Source organism: Neomonachus schauinslandi, chromosome 5, assembly GCF_002201575.2.
Source record: "Neomonachus schauinslandi chromosome 5, ASM220157v2, whole genome shotgun sequence".
NCBI lineage: Eukaryota > Metazoa > Chordata > Mammalia > Carnivora > Phocidae > Neomonachus > Neomonachus schauinslandi.
Genome location: NC_058407.1, coordinates 36,130,077 through 36,155,283, shown reverse-complemented (window position 1 = coordinate 36,155,283; position 25,207 = coordinate 36,130,077). Strand labels below are relative to the sequence as shown.

Below are 25,207 nucleotides of genomic sequence, written 5' to 3'. Positions count from 1 at the left end.
TTTCGGACTCTTGTAAGAAAATGCAAATGGGCGAACATCTATTATGCTTAGTGTTGAGCAGCTACCTTTACTTCTCATTTTGCTGGCAGATTATTTAGATTCTATTAAGGCCCTTCGGGTTCGTATTTTTCTGAATATGATGTGAGGGATGCGTCATGCATCCCTTATCACTGACTTGCATGTGTGACATCACTTATATACTAAAGCCCATGCAATGTAGTCTTATTTCATGTTCTTCTGCCATAATATTCATTGGTTAAATAAAAACCTGCCTAAGCAGATAACACCCATCAGAGAATTTTATCATACTAAAGTCTCCCTTAGTAGGATATGTTTTGCACAGGGCTAAGGTGTTACTTTGATCTCCCACTTCTTTGTTCCAATAAAACTGCCCTCTACATTTTTTTCCACAGTGTAAGTCTAGGCCTATGTCTCATCAAAGTTTTCTCTCATGGTGTAATTATGAGATTTGTTAATTCTTTGTTTTGATGCCCTTGTTTTGTGAAAGTTAGATGTATAGTGTATCTTGTTGGCTGCTGCAGATTACTAGATTTATTGCTCTAAATCTAAGAAATTCTGGCAACTTTGCGCAGCTTTTTAAAAGCAGGCATGTTTGCGGAGAAAAGTCTTTGCGGAGTTGGTTATGGAGCTGAACTAAGAGCACGTAGAAATCCTGGTTTGGGGAACATGGTTCTTTATCCTATCTGGATCTGCCAGTGAAAGGGTGAAGTATGGTCGTGAACAAAATGTGCTTTCCAGCCTTCCTCGGTTCGTTAGCAAAGCCGCCTCCCAGAATGCTTTGCTACTGAGCTTTCTACTGCCCTGACTTTGATAGTCTGTGTGTTTCTGCGTTGATATTAGAGAAATTCACGTCAGTATCTGAATTAATGTTTAGTAGAGGCCAGTTGGCTTTTCATTGTGAATTACTTGAAATCTGCTCTCTGACAACACTGTTTGGCAGTTTGGCAGTTTTTCATATTTCTTTAAATTTTAATTATAACCCATCAAGGCTTAAGCAGTTACTTCTGGTTTAGACTCTTGATGAATGTCAAAGCAGGGTGTTTTAATTTAATGGATCCAGAGTAACATCTGTTTCTAATATCTTAAAAGCCAATTTGTATGGAAATTCATTTAATACACAGTCGATACACGGAGACTTGTAAAAATAAAAATAAATATGGAAAATCAAACCACTGTGATATAGTAGGTCTTCTGTTAACAAAGGATTTCACTGATGACTAGATTCAGCTGCTTCTACCTAACACCCAGAATATCACAGTTTAAACAAGATAGCGATTTATTTCTCATGCTCACAAAATGGGGAGGGAGTTAGCTTAGGGCTGGTGTGGTTACCATAATAAGGACCCAGTTTTCTTCAGTCTTACTGCTGTGCTCTGTGGGCATGACTTCTAGTCCTAAGGATTCCTTATGGGCCAAGATGGCTGCTGGAACTCTAGCTATTACATCTATGCTTCAGCAAGAACGATGGAGAATGGTGGAAGGAGGGAAGAATGCTAAGCTATTTTTTTTTTTTAAGGACACTTTCTGGAAGTAGTACGTAGCACTGGCCAAAAATTAGTCACAGGACTGTATTTAGCAGCAAGGGAAAATAGGAAATTAAACTTTTTTTTTTCCCAGATGACCATGTTCCCAGCTAAAAAGTGAAGAGCTATGAGTATGGGAAAGGGGAAATCAGAAATGAAGAACAACTACTATCTCTGCCACGTTGAGTACTTTTTAAGACATGATTTTAATAGACCTTCAGCCTTTTTATTGAGCATCTAGAAAAGTCAACTTGTTCTCATGAATAGATAATTTATGTAGAAGGACTAGCATGGTGTTTGGCTCAAAAAAGATAATCATCAACTACTGTTGATACATTTTAATTCTAACCCCTAATGCATCTAATTTCAGAGACTGTGCATCACGCTGACTTTAATAAGGGAGTTTTTGAGCACTGTACCCCCGTCGTTATAGAATAATAACACCAGCAGCTCACAGAGGCCAGATGTCATTTGCACTAGGTCTCCAGGACACTCACGTATTGGCAAGACCGTTCTTTGCTTTTGTACATAGAAGATAAATGAACAATTACAAGTGTTTATTAACTGCTTTCATGGTAAAGCTGTTATTGTCACAGGGGAGCCTGGGTGGCTCAATCGGTTAAGTGTCTGCCTTCGAGCCCCAAGTAGGGCTCCCCGCTCAGCGGGGCGTCTGCTTCTCCCTCTGGCCCTCCTCCCACTCGTGTTCTCTCTAAGTAAATAAAATCTTTGAAAAAAAACAACAACAACTATTATCTTCACAGAAACTGAAGCTCAGAGAGGTTAACTGGGAAGCAATTTAGAGAAGCAGGTGAAAACCAGCATTACCCCATCATTTTATTCCAGCTAGAATGCTGTTACTTCCACTGGCTGTGTCACCTTGGATGGGTGTCTTAATCTATTTGAATCTGTTGCATTTTCTTGATTTTGAGGACACTCAGGTAAATTACAGAGCTGTGATTCAGGCATGTTTCCCCTCAATCCAGGGCTTTTTGCCAACCTGGGTTTTGGTCATATTCATGTGGAAATTCCTGAGGGAGAAGAAGTCTCACAGTGAAAGGCAGAACGGGTGGAGGGGCTAGACAAAAAGGCATCAGGTGGCTTTCTGTCGTATATTCTTCAGCACACACATGCCCACACCCCTCAAAAAGCCCTGACATCAGACTAGTCAAGAGGTCTCTATATATGGAGTATCTTGACCATCTCATTTCTCTGTTCTTCTAATTCATGATCCTCCACTGTGTTCTGTAAATACAGAGAGGGACTAAGGATGCAAAACAGTCCAGATGTCCCCCTGTTCTCTGGAGGGTGTAATGGCCGAGAGCAAGGATCCTCCTTGCTGAATCATTTACATGCCAACATTTGTACCTTGTCCACATATACCAGTACTCTTGATTCCTTAATATTTGTCTCTACATTGACTTTTTAATTTTTAACAGCCTCATTCTGAGCAAACAGCTATGAAATCCAGCTTTGATTTGATAATTAAATTTCCTTTCAAATACACATTAAAATAAGTATGACCATTACAATTTTTACAGGGTTCGCCTGTGTGTATCTTCTCACATACTTGCACTAGTTTGGAGATCACATTTTGGGAATCCCAACAGAGTGGAAAGAGCACGGGCCAGGGAACTCTACCCTGCTATTTCCAACTGTGTGTTTTTGGAACCGTTACTGGTTTTCAACCAGAATTTGCTCACTTGAGAGATGGAGATAATACCTACTTCATCAGTTACTCTACAGATTAAAGAAGATAGAGCCAAGGAGACGATTATGGCACTTGGCAGAAAGCAAGCTCTCGGCAAATACTAGGTTATTCTTTCTTGAAGTCTGTTTGGCTATCCCAGGCCTGCAAACCTGGAAGTACGAATTCTCAAAAGCAGGACACGAGGTACTTGATAGAGAGGATTGTAAGTCCTGTGAGAACTCAGAGTGGGGAAGGCTGAAGTTTTCTAGAATGAAGGGGAGAGGGAAGCATTTGGATGGGGGAGAGAGCTTCTTCCTGGCCTCCCCAGCTCTCCCTTGCTACTCAAAGTGTGGCCCAAGGACGAGTAGCATCAGCATCACCTGGGAGCTTGTTAGAACTGTGGCATCTCTGGCTCCTCCCCAGACCTACTGCCTGTTAACAAGACCCCCACCCCCCATGATTTATATGTATGAGAAGCATTGCTCTGGGCACAGATATTCTATCTTAAGTTTATTTCTCCTAGGGAGCTAGTCCTTGCTTTAAGCACATCTCTGCACCAGGATCCCTAGTATCCCATGGGCTGTGCCTTTTAGAAAATGCAGATTCCCAGACCTCACATCAACCAGCTGCCTGTCATCTGCATTTTAAGCCAGGATACCGCATGATTTTTAGGGCAGTTGTTTGACAACTGCTTCGGTAAGTCTTAAACCACTGATATAAACTGCATTTATTCTTCAAGTGTATTTGCATTCAAACAAAGCTTTTGAGGAAAAGAAATACAGCCCTAATTGTAGTGTTCTGGCATTACGGGGAGGATCTGAATTCAATCTATATGTAAAGCCTTCCATAAGGCTCATTTGCATTAATCCTGCGTACCTGGGATCTCATCATACACATGACAACAGCTCCCGGGAAGGTGGTATCTTAGCAATGTCACATAGAGTTGACCCTTGAACACCACAGGTTTAAATTGCATGGGTCCACTTCTACACAGATTTTTTTTTTCCAACAAATACAGTACTGTAAATGCCTTTTCTCTTATGATTTTCTTCTTCTTTTTTTTAGATTGTGAGAGAGAACGAGCGCACACGTGCATGTGTACATGAGCGGGGGGGGAGGGGCAGTGGGAGAGGGAGAAGCAGACTCCCCCCCAAACCGCTGAGCGGGGAGCCAGATGCAGAACTTGATCCCAGGACCCTGGGATTATGACCTGAGCCGAAGGCAGACGCTTAACTGACTGAACCACCCACTTGTCCTGTTCCTTATGATTTTCTTAATAACATTTTCATTAGCTTACCTTATTTTAAGACTACAGTATATAATAGATGCCACATATAAAATATGTGTTAGTCAACTGCCCGTGTTATCAGTAAGGCCTCTGGTTGGCCTCTGGTTAAGTTTTTGGGGAGTCAAAAGTTATACTTGGATTTTCAACTGCACGAGGGTTGGCATCCCTAACCCCCATGTAGGTCAAGGGTCAACTGTATTTTCTTTTTTTCTTTCCATATTTTATATTTGATTTTTTAAAAAACATTTTGTTTTTTAGCCGTGCTATCAAGACTAATCAAGACCTTCTCCCAGAAACTCCATGGACGCACATTTTCTACAATGATTTTTGGGGGACTCTTCTAACCCACAGCGGCAGCCATAAATCCTACCGGCCACTCTGCACTCTCTCCTTTCGCCTGAACCATGCCATCGGAGGGCTGAATCCCTGGAGCTATCACCTCGTCAATGTCCTGCTGCATGCGGCGGTCACTGGTGTCTTCACAAGCTTCTCCAAGATCCTCCTTGGGGACGGATACTGGACCTTCATGGCGGGCTTGATGTTCGCCTCTCACCCCATCCACACCGAGGCAGTGGCGGGAATCGTGGGCCGGGCCGACGTCGGGGCCAGTCTCTTCTTTCTCCTGTCCTTGCTCTGCTACATGAAACACTGTTCTACAAGAGGCTACTCAGCCAGGACTTGGGGCTGGTTCCTGGGGACGGGGCTGTGCGCAGGCTGCAGCATGCTGTGGAAGGAACAAGGAGTGACTGTGCTCGCTGTGTCCGCAGTTTATGACGTCTTTGTCTTTCACAGGCTGAAAATGAAACAGATCTTACCCACCATCTACAAAGTAAGTGATTGTTGGCACTCGAGCATTGGGTTACTGAGCAGTCTCCAAAAAGCAAATTTGTTCCTTTTCAAAGAGAATCTAAAATAAGTTACGTTTTGATCCTCAGTAAGTGGAAGTGTCTTTTTCGACCTTTCCCTACTAACATGTGTTTCATTCATGGATTGTTTTATTTCTTGGGTTTCTTAACTTATTTTCATGATTTCAAAGTGGGTAGAAGGGCAGTTTTGCCTGGTAAGGTTTAGAGACCTTTATTATTTATTTTTATTCATTCTTTATTTCGGCCCCAATTCTCTGTAATCCAGTAAATTGCCTGTAATGTGTATTTGTAAAAATATCAGAGCTCATAATAGAGCCAGATGCTAAACTCTACAGAGGGGAAATCCTCTGCCATTTGTTAATAGTACTTTTCCTGATCTGACTTTGGAAAACAGCCCTTCTCTGCAGTGGGCTGGGAACTCAAATTCTTCAACAGTGAATCATCTTCACGGGTTCCTTGTTGTAGTGAATAAGAATACAAGAGTCAAAACAGAAAGAGATTAGTATAAGTTTTGCCCTGAGGCCAATTAAGGCCTTTGCCTCAGGGCTTAATATTTGCTCTTCTGTATTGCCTAAGTGGTTTCAAATGCAATGTTGTTTGAAGGTCACAGAAGCGCTTTCAGATCCCATCCGCCTAAAGAGAACCAGTTTTGGGCTAGTGTGTTAGGGGAAGGCATTGGGCAAACAGAGGTATGTTGAGAAACCGCCTCCTTCTGGTTTCCCCATTCTCTCTCATTCATAATAAACTTAGCCTTGCTTTGCCTTTTAGTGTAAGGGGTGAGCTTGACCAGTGTTTGCAAATCTTGGTCATGTTTTAGGCCAGCTCCTCCTTCCTTTTGAACACTTAAGTGAGGAGTTACAGTTTTGGATGCTTACCCTGATCAGGAATGCTGTCAAGTTTTCTAGTTTTGGCTACTTTTCCCCTGCCCTTAATTCTCAATTTTATTTAAAATCAAATTGGGAAGAAATTGAAGTGAAGAAAAAATTGAGGGAAATAGGAATATTTATTATTATTATTTTTAAATGACTTTTTTTTTCACTTAGTAGGCAGGGTAATTTACTGCTGTGCTTCTGTTCTGTGAGGAAGCATAACCTTTTCAGTTAGAACTCAAGTATCTAGTGCTAAATGAAGTTCTTTTGTGATTTCAGTTATATGCTGAAACTTTATTTTATTTTAAGATTTTTATTTATTTATTTATTTGACAGAGATACAGCGAGAGAGGGAACACAAGCAGGGGGAGGAGTGGGAGAGGGAAAAGCAGGCTTCCCGCCTAGCAGGGAGCCCGATGCGGGGCTCGATCCCAGGACCCCGGGATCAGGACCTGAGCCGAAGGCAGATGCTTAACGACTGAGCCACCCAGGCACCCCTATGCTGAAACTTTAAAAGAAAACTATGGTTGGGTCGAGTTTGATGCCTAAAAACAACGGTCTTTTGAAAGCCAAACTCTTAATTTCAAATCAATTTTAATTATTTCTTCAGGAAGATTTAGGGAGAGAAATATTTTTTCTTTTGTTTTAAAGCCATATCAACAACAATAGCAAGCTTTCCTGTTTTACTGGAGATAGTAGAGAGAATACATATAAATAATGGTCCTTGTCCTACGGAGGGAGAGAGACCTATCTGGTGATGGGAGAGAGACCTATCTGAGGATCTAGACGCTCGCATTGATAACTTGTGAAACATTATGGTTCAACATTCTACAGAATTTCCATTTTACCATCTTATGAATTAGGAAGTTATCTTGGTGTATCAATTCAGGACTTGCTTTTAGGACCTTCTGAAGTCCCTTTCTAAGAAATTTTCAGTTCTCTAAGTGTATTTTCAAGGACAGAGTTGCTGATAGAGATCCTTAGTATAACTGTGTCCCATACAATATTTGGGACCTACCTATAATAAGAAATTATTCTTTGTTTATCCGAAATTAAAATGTAACTGAGCGTCCTGCTTAAGAAAATGAGAAATGTCACCAGCAAAGGAACTCCTAGCAGTAGAGAGTGTGAGGTTCCCCCCGGGCCATGGGAAAGGACTTAACACTTTGAAGATTCAATGTCCTGAGAAGTTTCCAAATGGAAACTTGCCTAGACTGTCTGGCAGCCACTGCTTGTGGGCAAGGGAAGTAGTTGGGGCAGCAAAACACTTCATGTGAGAGTTGCTATCTCAAGCACACACTTTCTTTCATTCTCAGGTTTTGGGCCAATGAGCTTAATGAGAACATTTCAGTAACAGATTGTATAGATTTTCAAGAGACTATAGAGACCATCCATGCCATTCCCCTAATTTCCAGCTTAAGGTGTAGAGAACCAGGGATGTGAAGTCACCCAGAAAATAGAATCACTAGAACTAGAACACATATTTGTGCGTGTCTAGTGGTGATTTTACTATATTGTGAAGGTGTGAAGATGAATGAACAGATGTAACGTCAGATGACTTCCCTAGAAGAAAAGAGTATGGAATCAAATATTAACTCACACTGGCTGAGTAACCTTGGGCTAATTCAGTGATCTGTTTCTTTATCTGGAAATGGAGACCTTGAATGTTGACTCTTAGAGATGTGAAGATTATATGAAATTGTAGGGCGTCCAGTGTGAGCTTGGTGCCCAGTGTTTGGAAGGCACCTGATACATATTAGTTGAAGAGAAAGAAGAAATATCATTGGAAACTGTAATTCTTTATTTTAAGGAAGAGAAGGCCAAAAGATAAACTTCTGTTAGTCTTTAAACATACAGTGGTTTTGAAAGCATATGAATTAGGAATCGACCAAAGCTGAAGCATGGATATTTAAGCAAAAACTTTTCATTTAGAATTTTATGACTATGGGGCTTGTAAACACTGGCATAGATTACATATGGAAGTTATAGAAAATTCCATATTCTGTCTTTATAATATATAGATTTCTATGCCTGGGGTGAGTTAGAAGAGACTCTGAAGGAAGTGAATTCAAAAGACTTTAGAAGGTCCTTTTCAACCTTAAAAGAATAAATCATCTTAAATATCTTACCAATTAACTCCACATCATGGTTTGCTAGATGAAATAAACTTCCCTGCCCTATTAAAACATAACTTTTATATAAACAGAAAACTCCAGTGCACAAATGTTTAACTCTATTATGCAAACCAGTGAACTAGACAAGTACTCAAATCCCAAAATGTGGTCCTCTTAAAGCTGGAAATTATTAGGACCAGAGGGGCAAAGCTCTTTGTTTTGATAGTTTCGTCAGTAATGTTTTTCTCATAGCAGTCATACTCAGCTTCTTTCTTCACAGTGTTGGTTTCAGTTCTATACCTCTTAAAAGATCCTGGCCCCCAAACTCAAATGTGCACCAGGGCCAGGCAGAAGGGACTGGTGGAAGCAAGATTATGCCCACCTCTGGGACTCCTTTTCATCCTATTACTGAAATAAGGAAATACAGACTTGGGTTTGGGAGAGTTGGGGATTTCTCTAGGAAGACAGACCTCTGGATTTTTCAATGACATTTATTGTTACTTAATATTGGTTACTGATTTAAAAACAAACCCTGTTTGGGCCAGCCAAAATCCTTGGGATGGCTGAATTTGGCCAGAATTCTTGGCTGCCATTTTTTTACTTCTAAGATTCACGCAGATGATGCATATGTCCATATTATATAAAAGGCTTTCTCATTTCTGCAAAGGAAATATGCAAGTTTTCTGTTTCTTTGAAGTATGTGAAAAACAGTAAGGACCTGGCATATCATAGATATTTTATTTAGTATTTAATAAACACATAGAGTCTTTATGTGCTAGGCACTATTCTGAATATATAAAAACATAAACACATTTAACTTATATAATAAGTGCTAATTGAGATAGCATGACTTACAAAATAGTCTGGTTGAATATGACATGAAATAATACAATAATACAGTTGTCAATAGTTAGGGGGATTTGTAAGAAAACACCAAATATAAAATCTTCAGAAACGTGTATGAACAAAATGAGTGTTCATAACCATCTTAAAATGTTTGAATCTTCCTAGTTCTTAACTTCGGCATTCTATTTAAGGTGTTTCCTACATTATCTTTGGCATCTAGCACACCATCTGGCACATAGTAGGTACTCAGGAAATTATTGAATTCACACTTGTTTCAGATTTGTCCTGGAATAATATGTGCCTGAAATGTTAAAGTAAAATCCTATCCTCTTCCCTTTGTACAATGAGGATTTCATTCCTGGTTAGTGGGGTCTGGAGGGTAGAACTAGAAGAAGTGCATGTCAGAAAAATGTCAAAAAATAAGTTTTATTGCCTTCTCGTCAAATGATTGTTTTAGCCTTTCTTAGATGACTTTCACTTACTTAGTTTTATATGGTCAAAAGAAAGGAGGGGGTGAAGAACCCTTGAAACACACTTAAACTAGCCTTGCAAATAAATGCTTGACTTTTATCTGCCCACAAAATGTTTTACAAGTCTCCCATGACCCCGGGAGGTACATGGGTAATAAAATCAGCAAAAGCAACATTTTTCTTCCTTACCAAACATCAGTCATTGCTTGCCTAGTGGCCATTTTCTGTGCTTATTTAACATCTGTTAACTGTTTTAATGTGGAAACATCTTTTTTTCCCTTTATTAGCCTCATAATCACTTATTCATTTACAGGTGGAGAAAAAAAAAAAAGTAAATCTGAAAACCAGTGTAACAATTCTAATAATAGCCCAAATTGGCTTGGAAAAATGAAGCCCTTTTTGTTTGATTTTTTTTTTTTTTAAAGATTTTATGTATTTATTTGACAGACAGAGACAGCAAGAGAGGGAACACAAGTAGGGGGAGTGGGAGAGGGAGAAGCAGGCTTCCCGCTGAGCAGGGAGCCCGATGCGGGGCTCGATCCCAGGACTCTGGGATCATGACCTGAGCCGAAGGCGGCCGCTTAACCGACTGAGCCACCCAGGGGCCCCTTGTTTGATCTTTTAAGAATTTCTATAAAGATGACTACCTCTGCTTTGCTATAGTTGCTTCTAAGGTGTACATTATCTAGACAACTTCCTTTTCTTAAAATTTATAGTGCTATTTCACGTAAACAAAATGAAGAGACTATATTATGAGAGAGGAAATGGGGAGGCATTGCCACTTTTGGAAAATGAGTCTAGAAATAACTTTAATTTTAATGCTAAGCGGGATGTAAATGGTGGAGGTTGCCTATGGTGAAAAAGTTTATCTTGGATGTTACGCAAAAGCTTGGTTCTACATCGGATGTAGTGATCAGACGCAAACAAATAATCCTATATTTCCAAACCATTTACAGGGTTACCTTGAGAATGGTTTGAGGGTGGGGGCTTATGTTCTGTTGAAGGTTTTTGGTTTGTCACCTTTGGAACACTGAAGATATTAAATGTGGTGCTTCTGTACATCTAGTTTGCGTGACTCGCCCTGTATAGAAGGGCATGGAAAGGGAGGTACAGAGCCTCCAGGTATTTGCACATTGAAGCCACATGTACTTTTTTATTTGATTAGCTGCTGGGGATGGCATTGGCGGAGTATGTCATCATTTATAGCTTTGTCCCTTTGCTTTCTAGACTAGGTTGTGGTTTTACTCAAGATGTGACTTTCATATTGATTGTGCTCAATGAAATAAGATATATTTGCTGTTTCTGATTTTCTTCAGTCAACATCTGTGCCACTCTACTTCAAGTAGTGTTCCCACTTTCTTATGATTTTCTTTCCCTTCTCTTGCCTTACACTTGACTTTGTGAGGATCCAGATACAACAAGATACTCTGATTCTGATCACAGTATTTCCTCGCATTATTGAAACTGGAGGGCTGACTATTTGTCATGTACTTACAAATGAATTTGGAATTCATCCCAGTGAACTTGTTGTAGCATTTAATATTCATGACCTATAGTTACTTTAAAACTTTGAACAGCTGCCAGCACTGCTAACCAGATAATACAACAAATAAAAGTCGAGGTTCAAAAATATTTTACAATTCAAAAAGTCAGAGATTAATAAGGTAATTTATTTCTGCAGGTTGGCCTCTCTGCTCAGCTGATTTAAGATGATTCTGTATTTTGGTTACAGTTTAGGTGCAAGCTGAGTAATTGAAATTTGGAAGCTGACTACTCTTGTAAGTTCATGTAATGCTTGCATTAAGAGTGTTAATACTTGAAACAGCAATCTATTCACAAATTACCTTTTTTTTTTTTTTAAAGAGTCATCTTTGTGCAAGACACTGCATTAGGTGATGTTTGGACTCAAAGATGAATCGACAAAATTCTGCCCTTAAGGACGTTTTAGAGTAAGCTAGGAAGTTGAGAGTAGTGCATGTAAATGCAGAACTGAAATTCAAGCTGGAAAGTAATGAGGTTATAAAGGAGGCACTGGGAGTGCTAGCGCAGTTTCAAGGAAGGGGGGGTGTGCTTTCTGCTGAGGGGATCAGGAGCAGAGACATTTGAGCAAGGCCCCGAAGGGTGGTTCAGATATAGACATTTATAATTGGAGAGGCCAGGGAAAGTGGAGGGTAGAGCATGAGCATTGCACAGAGGGAAACTCACGGGAAGTTACGGGGACCACTGAGCAGTGGTTTCAGCAGATACATAGAGTGCATGAATTTACAGAGAAAAATGAATGGGAAAGGCGGGTTGAGAGAGTTAGTATGTATAATGATGTAGGAACCTTTTAAGATACGTTATGGCCCCAACAATGTTGGGAGACATTGCATGGTTTTTAAACGTGCTTGTGTTTTGACTGGTACATGGGAGAAGTTTGAGAACGTCCAGTCTAGCTCCATTTTGCCCCTTGGGAGATATTTTTCTCTGTCCTTCCCTGGGAACAGACCTGAGAGTGGGTCCCTTTGGTGATGAGACCAAATCAGATTCAGGAGGTTTATCTCATTCAGTGAGCATGTTTCCTGCCAGCATTTATCTCGTTCTTTAGCATTAAAAAAAAAAAAAGCAGTTATTTTTCTAAGACTAGATTACTTTACTTTTTACTCTATAGTATCTAGCATATTATTATATACTCCTGACGAGAAAAACAGGGAGTCCTTTAGGGCTTTCTCCTGTGTCTATTCTTCCAGCATTGCTGAACGATGTTCAAATGTTACAGTGAGTGGCCACAATTACAAAATCCCTCTTTGTTTTGCATTCCTTCTTACAGGAAGACAGAAACAGTTTTCAAAATGGTTCTTTTTACAATCCAGAATAAAATACTCTATCAGCATTGCATTTCAGCCAGTTAACACAGTATACCATCAGTGAAAATGACACGAAATTGGACCTTGTGATGAATAAATAATGAGTCTCACTGAAATCATCTATGCTGTTCTCATAACACTGTCTGGGATCCATATTACATCACTCGGCTCCATTTTCGATAACCTGCTGCCTCAGAGGAATCAGACTGACTGACAGGGATCTCATGATTATGTGGTTACTCATATTCAACTCAGTACTGTCAATTTCACAGAAAAACGATGTGGTCTGCACAAATTTCAAATCGTTGTCATTGCCTAGAAGTCAGATTCCTGTCTTAAATACTTGGAACAATGGGAATGCTAATTGAGTGTTGACTTTTCAAATGAAATTTAAGCTATAGAAAGACATATTCCAGGAATGCATTAGAGATTCCTTAAAAGGCATGATTGGGATAGGAGGTGAGGCGGATAAAACTGAGTGTGAAATCAAATTCATTGATAGTTTATAAAATAGTTATGAAATGTTTTAGTACAGTAAGCTTTCGAGGCAATATATGTTTTATTGTTTACATCCGGTTTCATACCTCCTGATCACAGTGTTCCTTTTTCCAAAAAAGAATGGTAAGAAATTAAAAGGGGAAAACAGGCATGCCAAAATGTGCAATGACGTGGTGCTGGGAAGGTCAATGTGCCCTTGCTCTCTGGGTTTGTCTTTACAACTCTGCGGCACCCAGATGGCGCCTGCATGCTCTGTTGGTCTGATTATAACTCTTGCATCAAGTGAAATAGCATGAATTCAGAATTTAATACATGTTTCCTCAATAATTATGGCCTTGATTAGTGAAGCCAGTGTTTCAGTTCCAAAGGACACTTTCTTTCTTTCTCCACATGTTTATTCATTTAATTTCAGGAGATCAAGTAAAATGCAGAAATGATAATCCTTCTCTGATATGATAGAGGAATCTACAATGCCTGCACTTGGTATGTGGTTGTCATTTTGCTCATAATTAATGTAAGATTCAAAGCAAACAGCAGGGACAACATGAGAAAACTGAAGGACATTTAAAAACAAATGACTTAGTTTTTAGTAAGAGAAGAAATGGAAAATACATTTAGAATTTCCATTAAAATATTGCTAAACATAACTACATACCAAGTACATTTACTAGAGTTTTTGATTAAATGCAATGTCAGTTGTATTTAAAAATATAGTTTGCGTATATAAAAACGAAAAGAAGAAAAACTTAATATTTTAATTCTGTGAATTTTGAGTTGTTATACCTGTTAGTTATATATGTATAATGTTATACCATTATTTTAGCTTTTAATGTGTAAGCTCTGTCCCCTCCCCTTCAAAAGGGTTTTTGTGTTTGTGTGTCTGTTGCATGTCCCATTAGAATAAACTGTATAAATACATGCTTATATACTGTAGTCAGATTACACTAAGATTATACGTGAATGATTTGAGTGTATTCCCATAACTTTTATGAAATAGCAAACTCCAAATTACATAGAATTTTTATTCTTATTTGAAGTCAGGAAAAAATTTGCCAGTTTCCGTGTTCCATTGAGTGTAGTTTCTTTCTTCTTAAGATCTCATGACATCGTATCTAATAGTATAAAACAACTGCTGCTTACTCATTCATTGTCTAATAGTATAAAAACAACTGCTGCTTACTTTGAATAACCACTGGGTGTTTGGCTAATCCTCTCATGCAGGGGTGCTAAGGTTGCTGTGGAAAAACCATAGGACTGGAGCCTTTAGACTTAGATTTAAGTTACTGTGACCTTGGATAAATTACTGAACGTCTTGAACATCAGTTACATGGTCTGTAAAATAGGAATATAATATTTGCCTCGCAGGGTTGTTAGGTATGAAGATGGTAAATGTACACTTTTCCGCCCAGTTCCGTTCCTGTAGAAATATCATCATGGTCATCAGCGTTTTACTGCGTTTCCACAACATTTCAATGGTAGTGAACTTTGTATGTGTTATTTTGCAGAACTCAGTGTAGTTGTGGCTTTTCTCATGGGATGCAGGATGAAATGTCAATCAAGAAATGGAGTGTTTGCGATCCCGTTCACCACTGCTGACGATGTAAAGAATATGGAGAAATAAAATTCTTTTGCAAGGATAATTCTTCTGAACAACACAATTTGATAATTTATCTTTTGTTTAACTGATTGAAAACAAGTATGTTGAAGTCATTCCTTAATGTTTCTTCACTGTTAATATCTTCCCATCCACTCCTACTTTCATAGCCTGGTTTTTTCCCCTTCAGGCTCAGGATGGTGCTGTTGCTTATGTATCTGGAAATGGAGGGCAGCCGGGCTTTCCTGTTCTCCTCCCCCAACACCCAGTTGCCTATATATTTCCTTTAGCCAGGTTTATAGTAAGGAAGATTGGTTCAGTAGCTGCAATAACTTGCAGCATTCAAGTCTCATTCTCTGGAAGAAAGGGGAAGCACGGTTATCACCTTAAGGTGAATGTTAATGTCGTTCTTCCCCAAACCTGGCAGGCAATATTGTTGCAGCTGATTCCAGAATCTGTTATAACAAACCTTTTCGGGGAAACATTGAGGCTGGTTTTTTTCTTGCTGTTGTTGTTCATTTGTTTATTTCCCCACCTCTTAAGGAGGTAATAGAGAGTAAAAGTTTTGTTTTTTAGAGCAATACTGTTTCTGGCTACCAAAAATTTTTATAAAATATTTTGGATGCCAGGGTGTCTGGGTGGCTCAGTGTGTTAGGCTTCTGCCTTTGGCTCAGGTCATGATCCCGGGGTCCTGGGGATCACATCAGGCTCCCTGCTCAGCCGGGGGAGGGGGCGTGGGGGGGTCAGTTTCTCCCTCTGCCTCTCCCCCTCTCCCCATCCCTGGCTTGTGCTCTCTCTTTCTCACTCACTCTTTCTCTCTTCTAAATAAATAAAATCTTAAAAAAATATATTTTGGATCCTTAATAATTCAGACCAAATTATTTTTACAGAAAACTAAATCCCCATAACTTTGACTTGCCGAGACAAGTCTATGATAAGTAGAATTGGTTTTGATTTTAGGAAATCCAGTATTTACAAATCTGCTCTAATTGACAGATGGTACGGGGGTTGGGTGGGGGGATGGCGACTGTTTAAAGATTTGAGGATTCATTTCATCCTGGGTTTCCTTTGAATAGTCCAACCTGGGATGATGATCATCCTCTCGTGGGGAGACTGTTTTAAACCAGAGATTGTAGCACAAAACTGGAAGCGACTGAATCAGAATCTTTTGGTCTACTTGCTTTTTTGTTTTTGAGGCATTGACAGGGAGCTGGTGGAGAGGTTGCAGGAGAAAAACTGCTTTTTAAACGCCCACCCTCTGATTTTGATGAAAAGCCACGTTTGGGATCCACTGATGTGTCCACTGAGAATCTGATACCCCCATACAATATTATTGAACATCATAAATTTTTATAAAAACTTAAGGTTTTGTGGCTAGAGAGAGGTATTGGAAACTATCTACATGCCACCCCCTCTCTTTTCACAAATGTGTGGCACAGGCTTGTTTGAGAACAGAGCCTCCTCCCCCAGGTCTGATGCCTTCTCACTGTATACTTGGCCTCCTTGCCTTCAGTTTGTAGAAAACTGTTACTATGGAAGTCATTTTCTGTTTGTCAGTTAAGACTACAGACTATGAAGAGACCTGTGTGCCCAATCCCTCCAGTTCATCATTAATTAGATTCTGCCCTTCTTATTTTACCCTAGGTTCTCTGTGCTCTGTTAATAATTCTAGAGTACCTTTTGAAACTGAGTTTTTTGTTTTGCTGTTTCCCTCCTCCCAGGCCCCCTTTCCGGTCCCGCCCCATCCCTGCCCCATCCCCAACTACCTTCAGTTAAGTGCTTAAGTATTTGCATGCTATCAATCTAGGTCTCTAGCTTGATTTAAGCCTGCATTCAAATGGAATATTTACTTTTGTAGCTACCAGAAACTTAACACAAAGAGACTAAAAACACAGTGCGTTTTTCTTCCTAATTTGGTTAATTGCCTTTACTAACAGCGTGTTACTGTTTGAAGTAGGATACCCCTCAGTAGAGGGATCTTGTCTTTGATGATGTGGAGCCTGAGTTTGGTCTAGAAGTAGAGAATTAAAAAAATATATTGGGGCGGCTCTTTGTTGCTACCCTCTTCCTCTTCTCCAAGTCACCATGCACTAACTCAGGAGCAGGGGAAATTTTAGGCATCAGCAGTAGACAGATCAGCTGGGTATGTTGTTATTTACCCTGGTACTTATTCCAGGACTGTGGTGGGATTTTAAAAATGCCACCAGTAATGTCTTAAAAGACATTCAGAGTTCCTTTTGACTATACAATGTGAGTTTAGTGTCTCACTGTTGAGTGAATATTGGAATCAGTGACAACCGTAATGTCAAAAGTGAGGCTAACTCCGAAATGAACGTATTTCAGAAATAAAATGGCAAGAAAAGAGAAAATGTAGAGATGCCAATTGAAAAATGGGCTGGCTGAGCGACAAAAGCGCTGAATTTAAGTTGTCAAAGCAGCAGCCTAAAGTTCCTGGGTTGGGAACAGGATAATTTGTAGTCTCTGATTCTTCTGCATTCTGCAGTATAATCTTCTCCAGGGCTGGGCTGACTTCCTTATTGTTCAAAGAGGAAAAGAAATAACCCATTTGAATTCATTAGCTTTCATTTGCATATACACAGAGCTGGTGGTAATAATGGTAATGACCACCATTTATCGGGGCTTACTGTGTGCTAGCAAAGTGTCTTCTGTGCATTATTTTGTTCATTCTATGAGAGTAGGTATTATTAATCTCATTTACAGTTAAGGAAGTTGAAGTTTATAGAAGTAATTTTGCCCAAGGAGTCTCAGATAGAATGTAATTGGAGAAGGAATCTCATTCCAAATGTCTGACTCCAAGGTGGATGGTCTTCCCATAATACTGTTTTTATACAAGTGTAGCTAAAGTGGAAGATTCAAAGAGTATTATGAAAGAAACAACCATTCTCATACTACTTGGCCCTGGGACCAATGCCGCTTACTTACAATAGCTTTAAATACAAAATATCTTCTCTTCCATATGCAACAGTTAGTGTATGGGTGCTAAAAATACATAGGTGGATAATATATTATCCCAGCCCCTAGGAAGTACATCTATACAATGATCATATCACTCTGCATCAGGTGCTAATAGAATTCCACGGAAAGTGCCAGAGAAGCACATGTGTCTGGCAAATTAATTCAGCCTGGTTAAGGAAGAGCCTGAGAGAGTGACAGAGAAGTCATGACATTAAATAGCTCAGCTCATCCAGGATTTTAGTTTGTTTTGTTTTTAAAAATTTTTATAAGTTAAAATCATTTGATGCTTGTGCATTTCATTTAGGTTCAGAGTCAACTTACAAAATTTGCTAGATGCTTTTTAATTTTTTAAAATTTTTTGATAAATAGGTACATGTCTTCTAATAGGAGGTGCCATTCTAGATGTTGAGGACAAAGTAGTGAAAACAGGCAAAACTCCGGCTCTCTTGGAATTTACATTTGTTTTCTAACTTAGCTGTCCCAGTTACCCTGTGGGGTCACTCTTTGTACTCCATTTTACAAGAAGTTGAATGAACTCCCCCAAATTGATCAACATGCCATGAGACTGGATTTCAAAGGCAATGCTAATTCTAAATCCAGATCATTTCCAGTGCAGGTCATTGTCTCGCCATTGAGTTCCCTCAAGTAAAAAGTGGTCTAATTATTTAAGGTATTAGATGAACAGTACTGATTGTGTGTGTGTGTGCGCGCACGTGTGTTTGTGTATAGTTGGTTTAGAAACCTCCTTGAGACCAAGGACTGGATCCTTTTATTCTTTTGCATGCCCTTGTCCCAGAGATCTTGACATTGAGACCTTGGTATTTGGAGCTTGATCTTCAACATCTCATTGGGCTGCAACGGCATATCATGTCTGCCGTGGTTTTGCACTACATCGAACAGATTTAAGAGAGACACATCGTACATATTTATGCCCTTCGAGGTTGAACTGGTATAGATTTGCTTCTGAAACTCCTATCAACTTCTGCTACTTGCTCTGAAATGCATGGTGTTTCTCAAAAGCATGCAAAAAAGAATTATTTGGAATCAGTTCACATTGAAGTATTTGGTTTGGCTCTGAATTTCATACTGTCGCATCATTGCTAATCAACCATATTAACTTATTTATGTCCCCAGGACAGGCAGTGCATTTCTAATGGCTCTATAAGGGAAAAGATGAGTCTGTGTCATAGAGGTTGTTTTTTAATTCAGATAAAAACTCTTTTTCCTGCAAATTTCATTAAAAATAGAAAACAGTTTAGATTAACTAACAGTGTGATGCCAAGGATTCCTGTGTGTCTTAGTGGGTCCTAAGCTGTGCAGGATGTCAGGTCTTGTTTGATGTGGATGAGCTTTCTTCTATTTATATAAAAAAAGGGCTACAAGTTCCCTGATTCAGTACCTAAAATGCCTGAGGCCAGATGTGATTCTGATATATTTTTTTAATTATTCAAAAGTAATAGGGTGTGTAAATTCTGCATTATGTAACATGGCAGCATTTTGAAGTAAGAAACATTTAGCATTTCCGAAGGGAAATACATGAATATTTACGATAAATGGAATAAAGACTATTAATAACCTCATGTCAACTTAAATCAGGAGTTTTGTTTCTTTTTTACAGTTTTACTGAGATATAATTCACGTATCATAAAATTGAACCACTTAAAGTGTACAGTTTATTGTTTTTTGAGTATGTTCACCGAGTTTTTGCAATTATTACTGTATTTTTAATTACATATTTTGAAATTTAGGATAAGGGACTTTAGACCTGATAGTTACTGTTTTGTTTTGTTTTGTTTTTTAAAGATGTAGGTTTTATTTTTTACTTTTCAAGTTTAAGACGATCTGTAGAAAAAAGTTGTGACCTTAAACCATGTGGGTCAGTAAACCTGGTTAAAGTCTTACTGAGACCCCTGAATATTTTCACTGTGTCTTTAATATTGTTTGAACGTCTTATTTACTGTTTAACAAATTGGTAATGAAGTTTGGGTAATCAAGGTATCTTCTTTGGGGTTATGTTTGGGTCACACTGCTTATTTCATTTTTTTTAAAACTATGATAAATCATCGGCCCCTACATAAATGCAGTTTTCTGGAGTGAGAATCTGATGTCAGAGTGTTTGGATCCTTATTTTTTATTTTTATTTTTTTTAGAAGTATGATGAATCATGGGCCCCTACATAAATATAATTTTCTGGAGTAATAATCTGATTTGTTTGATTGCTTTTTTGGCTGTGTGTTTGGTCCATGCAACCCTTGATTCTTGAATGAGGAACAGTGGTTTGCAGTGGAAATAGGAATCTGGATACTTCTTATTCTTTTCCATATCTTTGCCTCTCAGTGTGTTACACATGTCTGACACACGCAGAAGTAAGTAGGTTGTGTTTAAGTACATATAATTGACTTGTTTTTAGCTTTGACCAGGAGTTTTATCAAAGTGTAAAGGTGCTTGTCAAATCTAGAATAAAACCAATTTCCATTCCCTTACGTTTTTGGGGAAAAAAATGTATTTTTAGACAAACTAAACACATTTAAAAGATGGAACTGAATTTGGAGTATATATATATTTTTTACCCCTTTAATGTAATGGCTATCCTAAAATTGTCCCAGCTTGCTTCCTAGAGGCAAATTCACTTCTGAGCAATTTTAAAAGAGCAATAACATAAACTTAATTATGGGAGAATGATTTTATAAAAATTTAATATGCCATTAAGACATTTGCTGATTTACATCAGATTTATATAAAGGTTGTTTGAACCTACACCTTTGCGTCCAGCTGGTAGCCTTTTTCTAAGTTAATTACACGAAAGCCTCTGAAAAATGTTAGACATTTGAGAGAAGTTGTGATTTCAGAGATAAAGGGAACATGCTGTGAAAAGTACGGCCATACGGCATAATGACATAAATCCTGCGGTTCTAGTCAGGGGGCCTGGGCTCTCACACAGTTTCTGCCACTAGCTAGTTGTGTAATTGTGGACAAGTCATTTAGCCTCTCCAGTGGTCTTTTCCCTAATATGGGAGTTTTGGGGGATGCTTCAAGAAGCAAATTATATCATACTATGTTTAATCATAATTTAAAAAAATAATCTTATTGCTAAATTAAAAAAAAAAACTTTTGATAGCTTTCTTTGTCTTTGAAGTAATCTGACTGGAAAGATGGATTAATTGTGCTTATACATTCCCACGAACAAAAGATTAGATCCCAAAGTACTTATAATAATGGTTTTCGAAGGCCAAGTATTCACTGCAAACTGAAGTGGGCTGTGTGTTTTATTTCAATTTACCTATATTAATATACATCCATATCTCCCTTTTATCATGAGGGTATATATTTATCTTTTTCATGATCTTGTAAACTTAAAAACAGTTAACACTTGATTTTCTGAAATGGATTCTCTCAGAAGTAAAGCATACTTTTTAAATTTTTTATTCTAGTCTGCATCATTTCCTTATGTCATTTTACATTAACTGTGCTATCAGTTTATCCGTATTAGAAATGGACTCTGATCCTGTTTTCTATGAAAAAAAATAGCATTTTCCTTAAATACTAAAATGAATTTGCCATTCTCCCGATGGAAATTTTTTTTAAAAAAAGAACTAAAAGAAATAATACTATAAAGTGTCAAACTATGATCTGGACTGTGAACTCATCAGACTTTATCCTCAATCTCAAAGGGTGACAAACATTCGGTGGGAGGATGGGTTAGCCTGGTGATGGGTATTAAAGAGGGCACGTTCTGCATGGAGCACTGGGTGTTATGCACAAACAATGAATCATGGAACACTACATCTAAAACTAATCATGTAATGTATGGTGATTAACATAACAATAAAAAATTAAGAAAAAAAACTTTATCTAAAATCAGGCACCAGATTTGGCTCACAGGCTATAGTTTGCTGACTCTATCTAGTAACTTAGTTGATAAACCCATGTATATTACATCATACAGGCTCTCCAAAGAGATTAAGTCAAGGACAATGTATTTATAGTATGGTGAATCATTCAATGTCATAGAGATTGCATGTATTTTACAAAGGGCTTTTACATTCATTTTTATTTTTGAAGAGAAGTTGTGATTTCAGAGATAAGGGGAACATGCTATGAATTTCTGTCAAGACGATATTAACCTTCTTCTTTTATAGTCGAGGAAGCCTAGAGTTGAACTCTTTGCCCAAGATTACCCTGAGAGCACAAGATTTTACTCTATTTCCCTGCTTTATATTTTATCAGAGTACTAGTGAACTCATTGAGAAGTTATCTCCAGTCTTGCTTTGTGTTACTTGGATATCCTGTACCCTAGAATTTTGAAAGTAATTCGATTTCAGATTTAACACTATGACTATTCTCTGGATACCGGATTCATTCAAAATAATCATACAAAGTAAATTTTGGTAACAATTCCCCCCTAAAGGAAGCCCAAGTAAGCAGAAGGTGGTTTCCAAGAATAACCAGCTCTAGAAGTTCATAGCAGCTGTAAAAATATATCTTCAGTTGAAATTTAGTTTGTAATATAAGGGTACTTGAATTTTGCTTTTTCCTCATCTTCTTTGATTTTTTTTTTTGCAAGTGACTTAGAAAGATATATTGAGGATATTTATTGATTGCTCTTAATTCAAAGGCCAAGCCCTTTCATCATGAAGAAGAGCTGTCACTGGAAAAAAGTTGAAAAGTAAATACCAGTTTAATAATTTTTTTTCTTGGCCTAGAGTTGTTGTTGGTGGAGTGGTGATGTGTTTCTTACTGTGTTTACCTCCTGAGTAGGTATGAAGTGATTGGCTTTGGCAGTGTTTTTTCTTTTTCTTTTCTTTTTTTTAATAGCTTGGTGATCAGTGCGTTGGTGGTTGTGGCATAGTTCAATTGGGGAGTAGCAGAAAGTTTGACAGTGTTACACTATTTACTATGTTACAGCTCCTTGAAAATCAGCCATTTTGCTCTGTCTGAATGAGGAGCATTTAGGGCAGTCACACATCATTAGAATTATTGGTTCAGCCATGAGAGACAATGGACTCTGAAAAACAAACTGAGGGTTCTAGAGGGGAGGGGGCTGGGAGGATGGGTTAGCCTGGTGATGGGTATTGAGGAGGGCACATTCTGCATGGAGCACTGGGTGTTATGCACAAACAATGAATCATGGAACACTATATCTAAAACTAATGATGTAATGTATGGGGATTAACATAAGAATAAAAAAAGGAATTATTGGTTCAGAATTTTAAAAATCCAAGATGAAATAAAATCTGCAAGTCACTGTAAATTTCACATATATTTTCCTTTTTATTCCCTCAGACTCACCAAACCAAAATCTCAAATCGTGAATGTTTTATAAATACATTCTATAATAAGTATTGTTTAATTGTTCCTTTTGAGTGCAACTTTAATTTTGCTCTTTTCCAAGTTATTTCATTCTTTTTTACAATAATTTGTAATATTTTCTTCCCCTTCTTTTTTTTTTTTAAAGATTTTATTTATTTAGTTGTCAGAGAGAGAGAGCACAAGCAAGGGGAGCAGCAGAGGGAGAAGCAGGCTGTCCGCTGAGGAAGGAACCCAATGTGGGACTCAATCCCAGGACTCTGAGATCATGACCTGAGCCGAAGGCAGATGCTTAACCGACTGAGCCACCCAGGCGTCCCTTTTTCTTCCCCTTCTTAATTAGGCAGCCAGTTGCATGAAGAAATATGCTTGCTGCTTTAATAGCAACATGGCCGGGGGATTTTGATTTTACCTCTTTGTACCTCCATACATCTCAAATATAGGATTTTTGAAGATGAAATGAGTGTGAATACATAGAAATCTCTGAGTGCCCAGCACATAGTAAGTGCTCAATTAATGTGAGCCGTTTTTATTTTTTACCTATTTTAAAATGGTCCTTTTCTCTGCAAATGGGCTAATTTAAAAATATGTGCCATACGGATCATCTGGTTGTTACTATTTCCTTTAGAAGTCAGAGTTCATTAGAGGAATTAGAGTAAATGTGAATGAATACTCTGATACTGTTATGTTATATTGCAAGGATATTAGTTCATTTTTATATGCATCAATCATTAAATTTTATTCTTCATTGCAACACTAAACTATGAAATGGCTGTCTTTTTAACAGGGATATTTAGAAATGAGATAAAAATAGCTTCCTCCCTGGGACCACAGCGTCCATGCAGTGGAAGTATGCAATTATGTAGAAGTTACTCAAATCCCACAGTAGCATCCTTCTGAAGGAACTGACGTTGTTTCAAGAATATCCTAGCTCTCATATCCTCATCTCTTACATTTGTCTGGTGGTACATTGTTTACAAATCTGTATTAACTTCAAATCACCTCCTAAAGACCTTAGCAAGTATTTTAAGACTCTTCATTAAGGGCTAAGGATGACCAGAGGTTATTACATAATTGGATTACTTGCATCTTGTTAAAGAGAACTTGCAAGTCTAATCAAAGTCTTGTCTTCCTGATTCCTTTTCTCCCTTCCTCTTTCTCTTTGTACCTCCATCCCCCTTTCCCCTTCTCTTCTTTATAAGATACTGTATTCTTCTCCTCCTCTTCATTAGTTAAAAATAGCCCTAAGGATGAGGAACTTGACTGGGCTTCATAGGGCAGGTATATTTAAAACACACTTGAAATGTTTTCTACAGTCTGGGACAAGCTTTATTTGCCACAGGGGCTTTAAATGCTTTCCCATTGTTTTAACTCCCAAATCAGTGCAATACCTGGGGCGGGCGGGGGGAATCAAATTGTTGGAGAAACTATGGACCCCAGCACAAATATGTATATCAAAGAAATGAGTGCTGTAGCATCACCTAACCATGTAGACTTCAGAAAGTCCCAGGGTGAAGGGATTTTTCTATATGTTGTCTTATGTAGGTACATAGACTAGAGAGAACAGATTGGACTGTTTGATCACTGTACAAGATTCTGGTGTAACTAAAACTGCCCTTACAGACTGCTCTCCTGCTCCCTTCTGGACTACTGTCTTTTGTTCATTCATTCCATCATTTGCTCAGTCATTCATCCATTTGGTACTAAGTGTTCTGTGGCAGGTGCTGACGGAGTTGCTGTGGATAATATACTTCATGGCTAAAACAAATTCCTGCCGTCTGGGGGCTTGTGTTTGTGTAGGAAAGCCATGAGAGTCATTTCTGAAGAGTGTGAGAACTATTAAGATTATTTATGCATAGTGTCACTTTGGGCCTTAACAACTTCAGACTTGACCTTTACAATATATGATTTATTTCATATGGTGTAAGACTGGACCACTCTGAGGAGGCAGGGATTGATGTAGCCAGGAGAAGTCGGGGAAGTCTTGTGGAAGAACTGGAGTTTAAGCTGGAGGTGAGGGAGAACATTTCAGGTAATGACAACATTAGATCGATGGATGTGATTTTGGTTCATATCTAGAATAATCATGAGACCAATATCACTGAAGGAATTTTGAAGTATCAAACAATAAGGGTATCAATAATACTTAGGGGATTCTGAAGTTTAGATAGTAGAGATGGGCCAGATTTTGGACAGCTTTGAATACTAGTCCAAGGACATTGGAGTCTAATTCTTGTTTTATTATTGCCCGTTATTGAGAATTATTGTAGATATTTGATGAAGAGTAGTGCCTAAAAGGATA

The 25,207-nt window shown here is 38.4% G+C and overlaps 1 protein-coding gene across 1 annotated transcript in view; it reads left to right on the top strand.

Annotated features, from left to right (window-relative positions):
* The window catches only part of TMTC2 (transmembrane O-mannosyltransferase targeting cadherins 2), a 392,011-nt gene that overhangs the window by 145,988 nt on the left and 220,816 nt on the right, over window positions 1-25,207 (top strand). Inside the window, exon 2 of the mRNA XM_021689854.1 lies at window positions 4,778-5,348. Within this exon, the coding sequence (XP_021545529.1) occupies window positions 4,778-5,348 (571 nt within the window). The remainder of the gene's footprint in view (window positions 1-4,777; window positions 5,349-25,207) is intronic.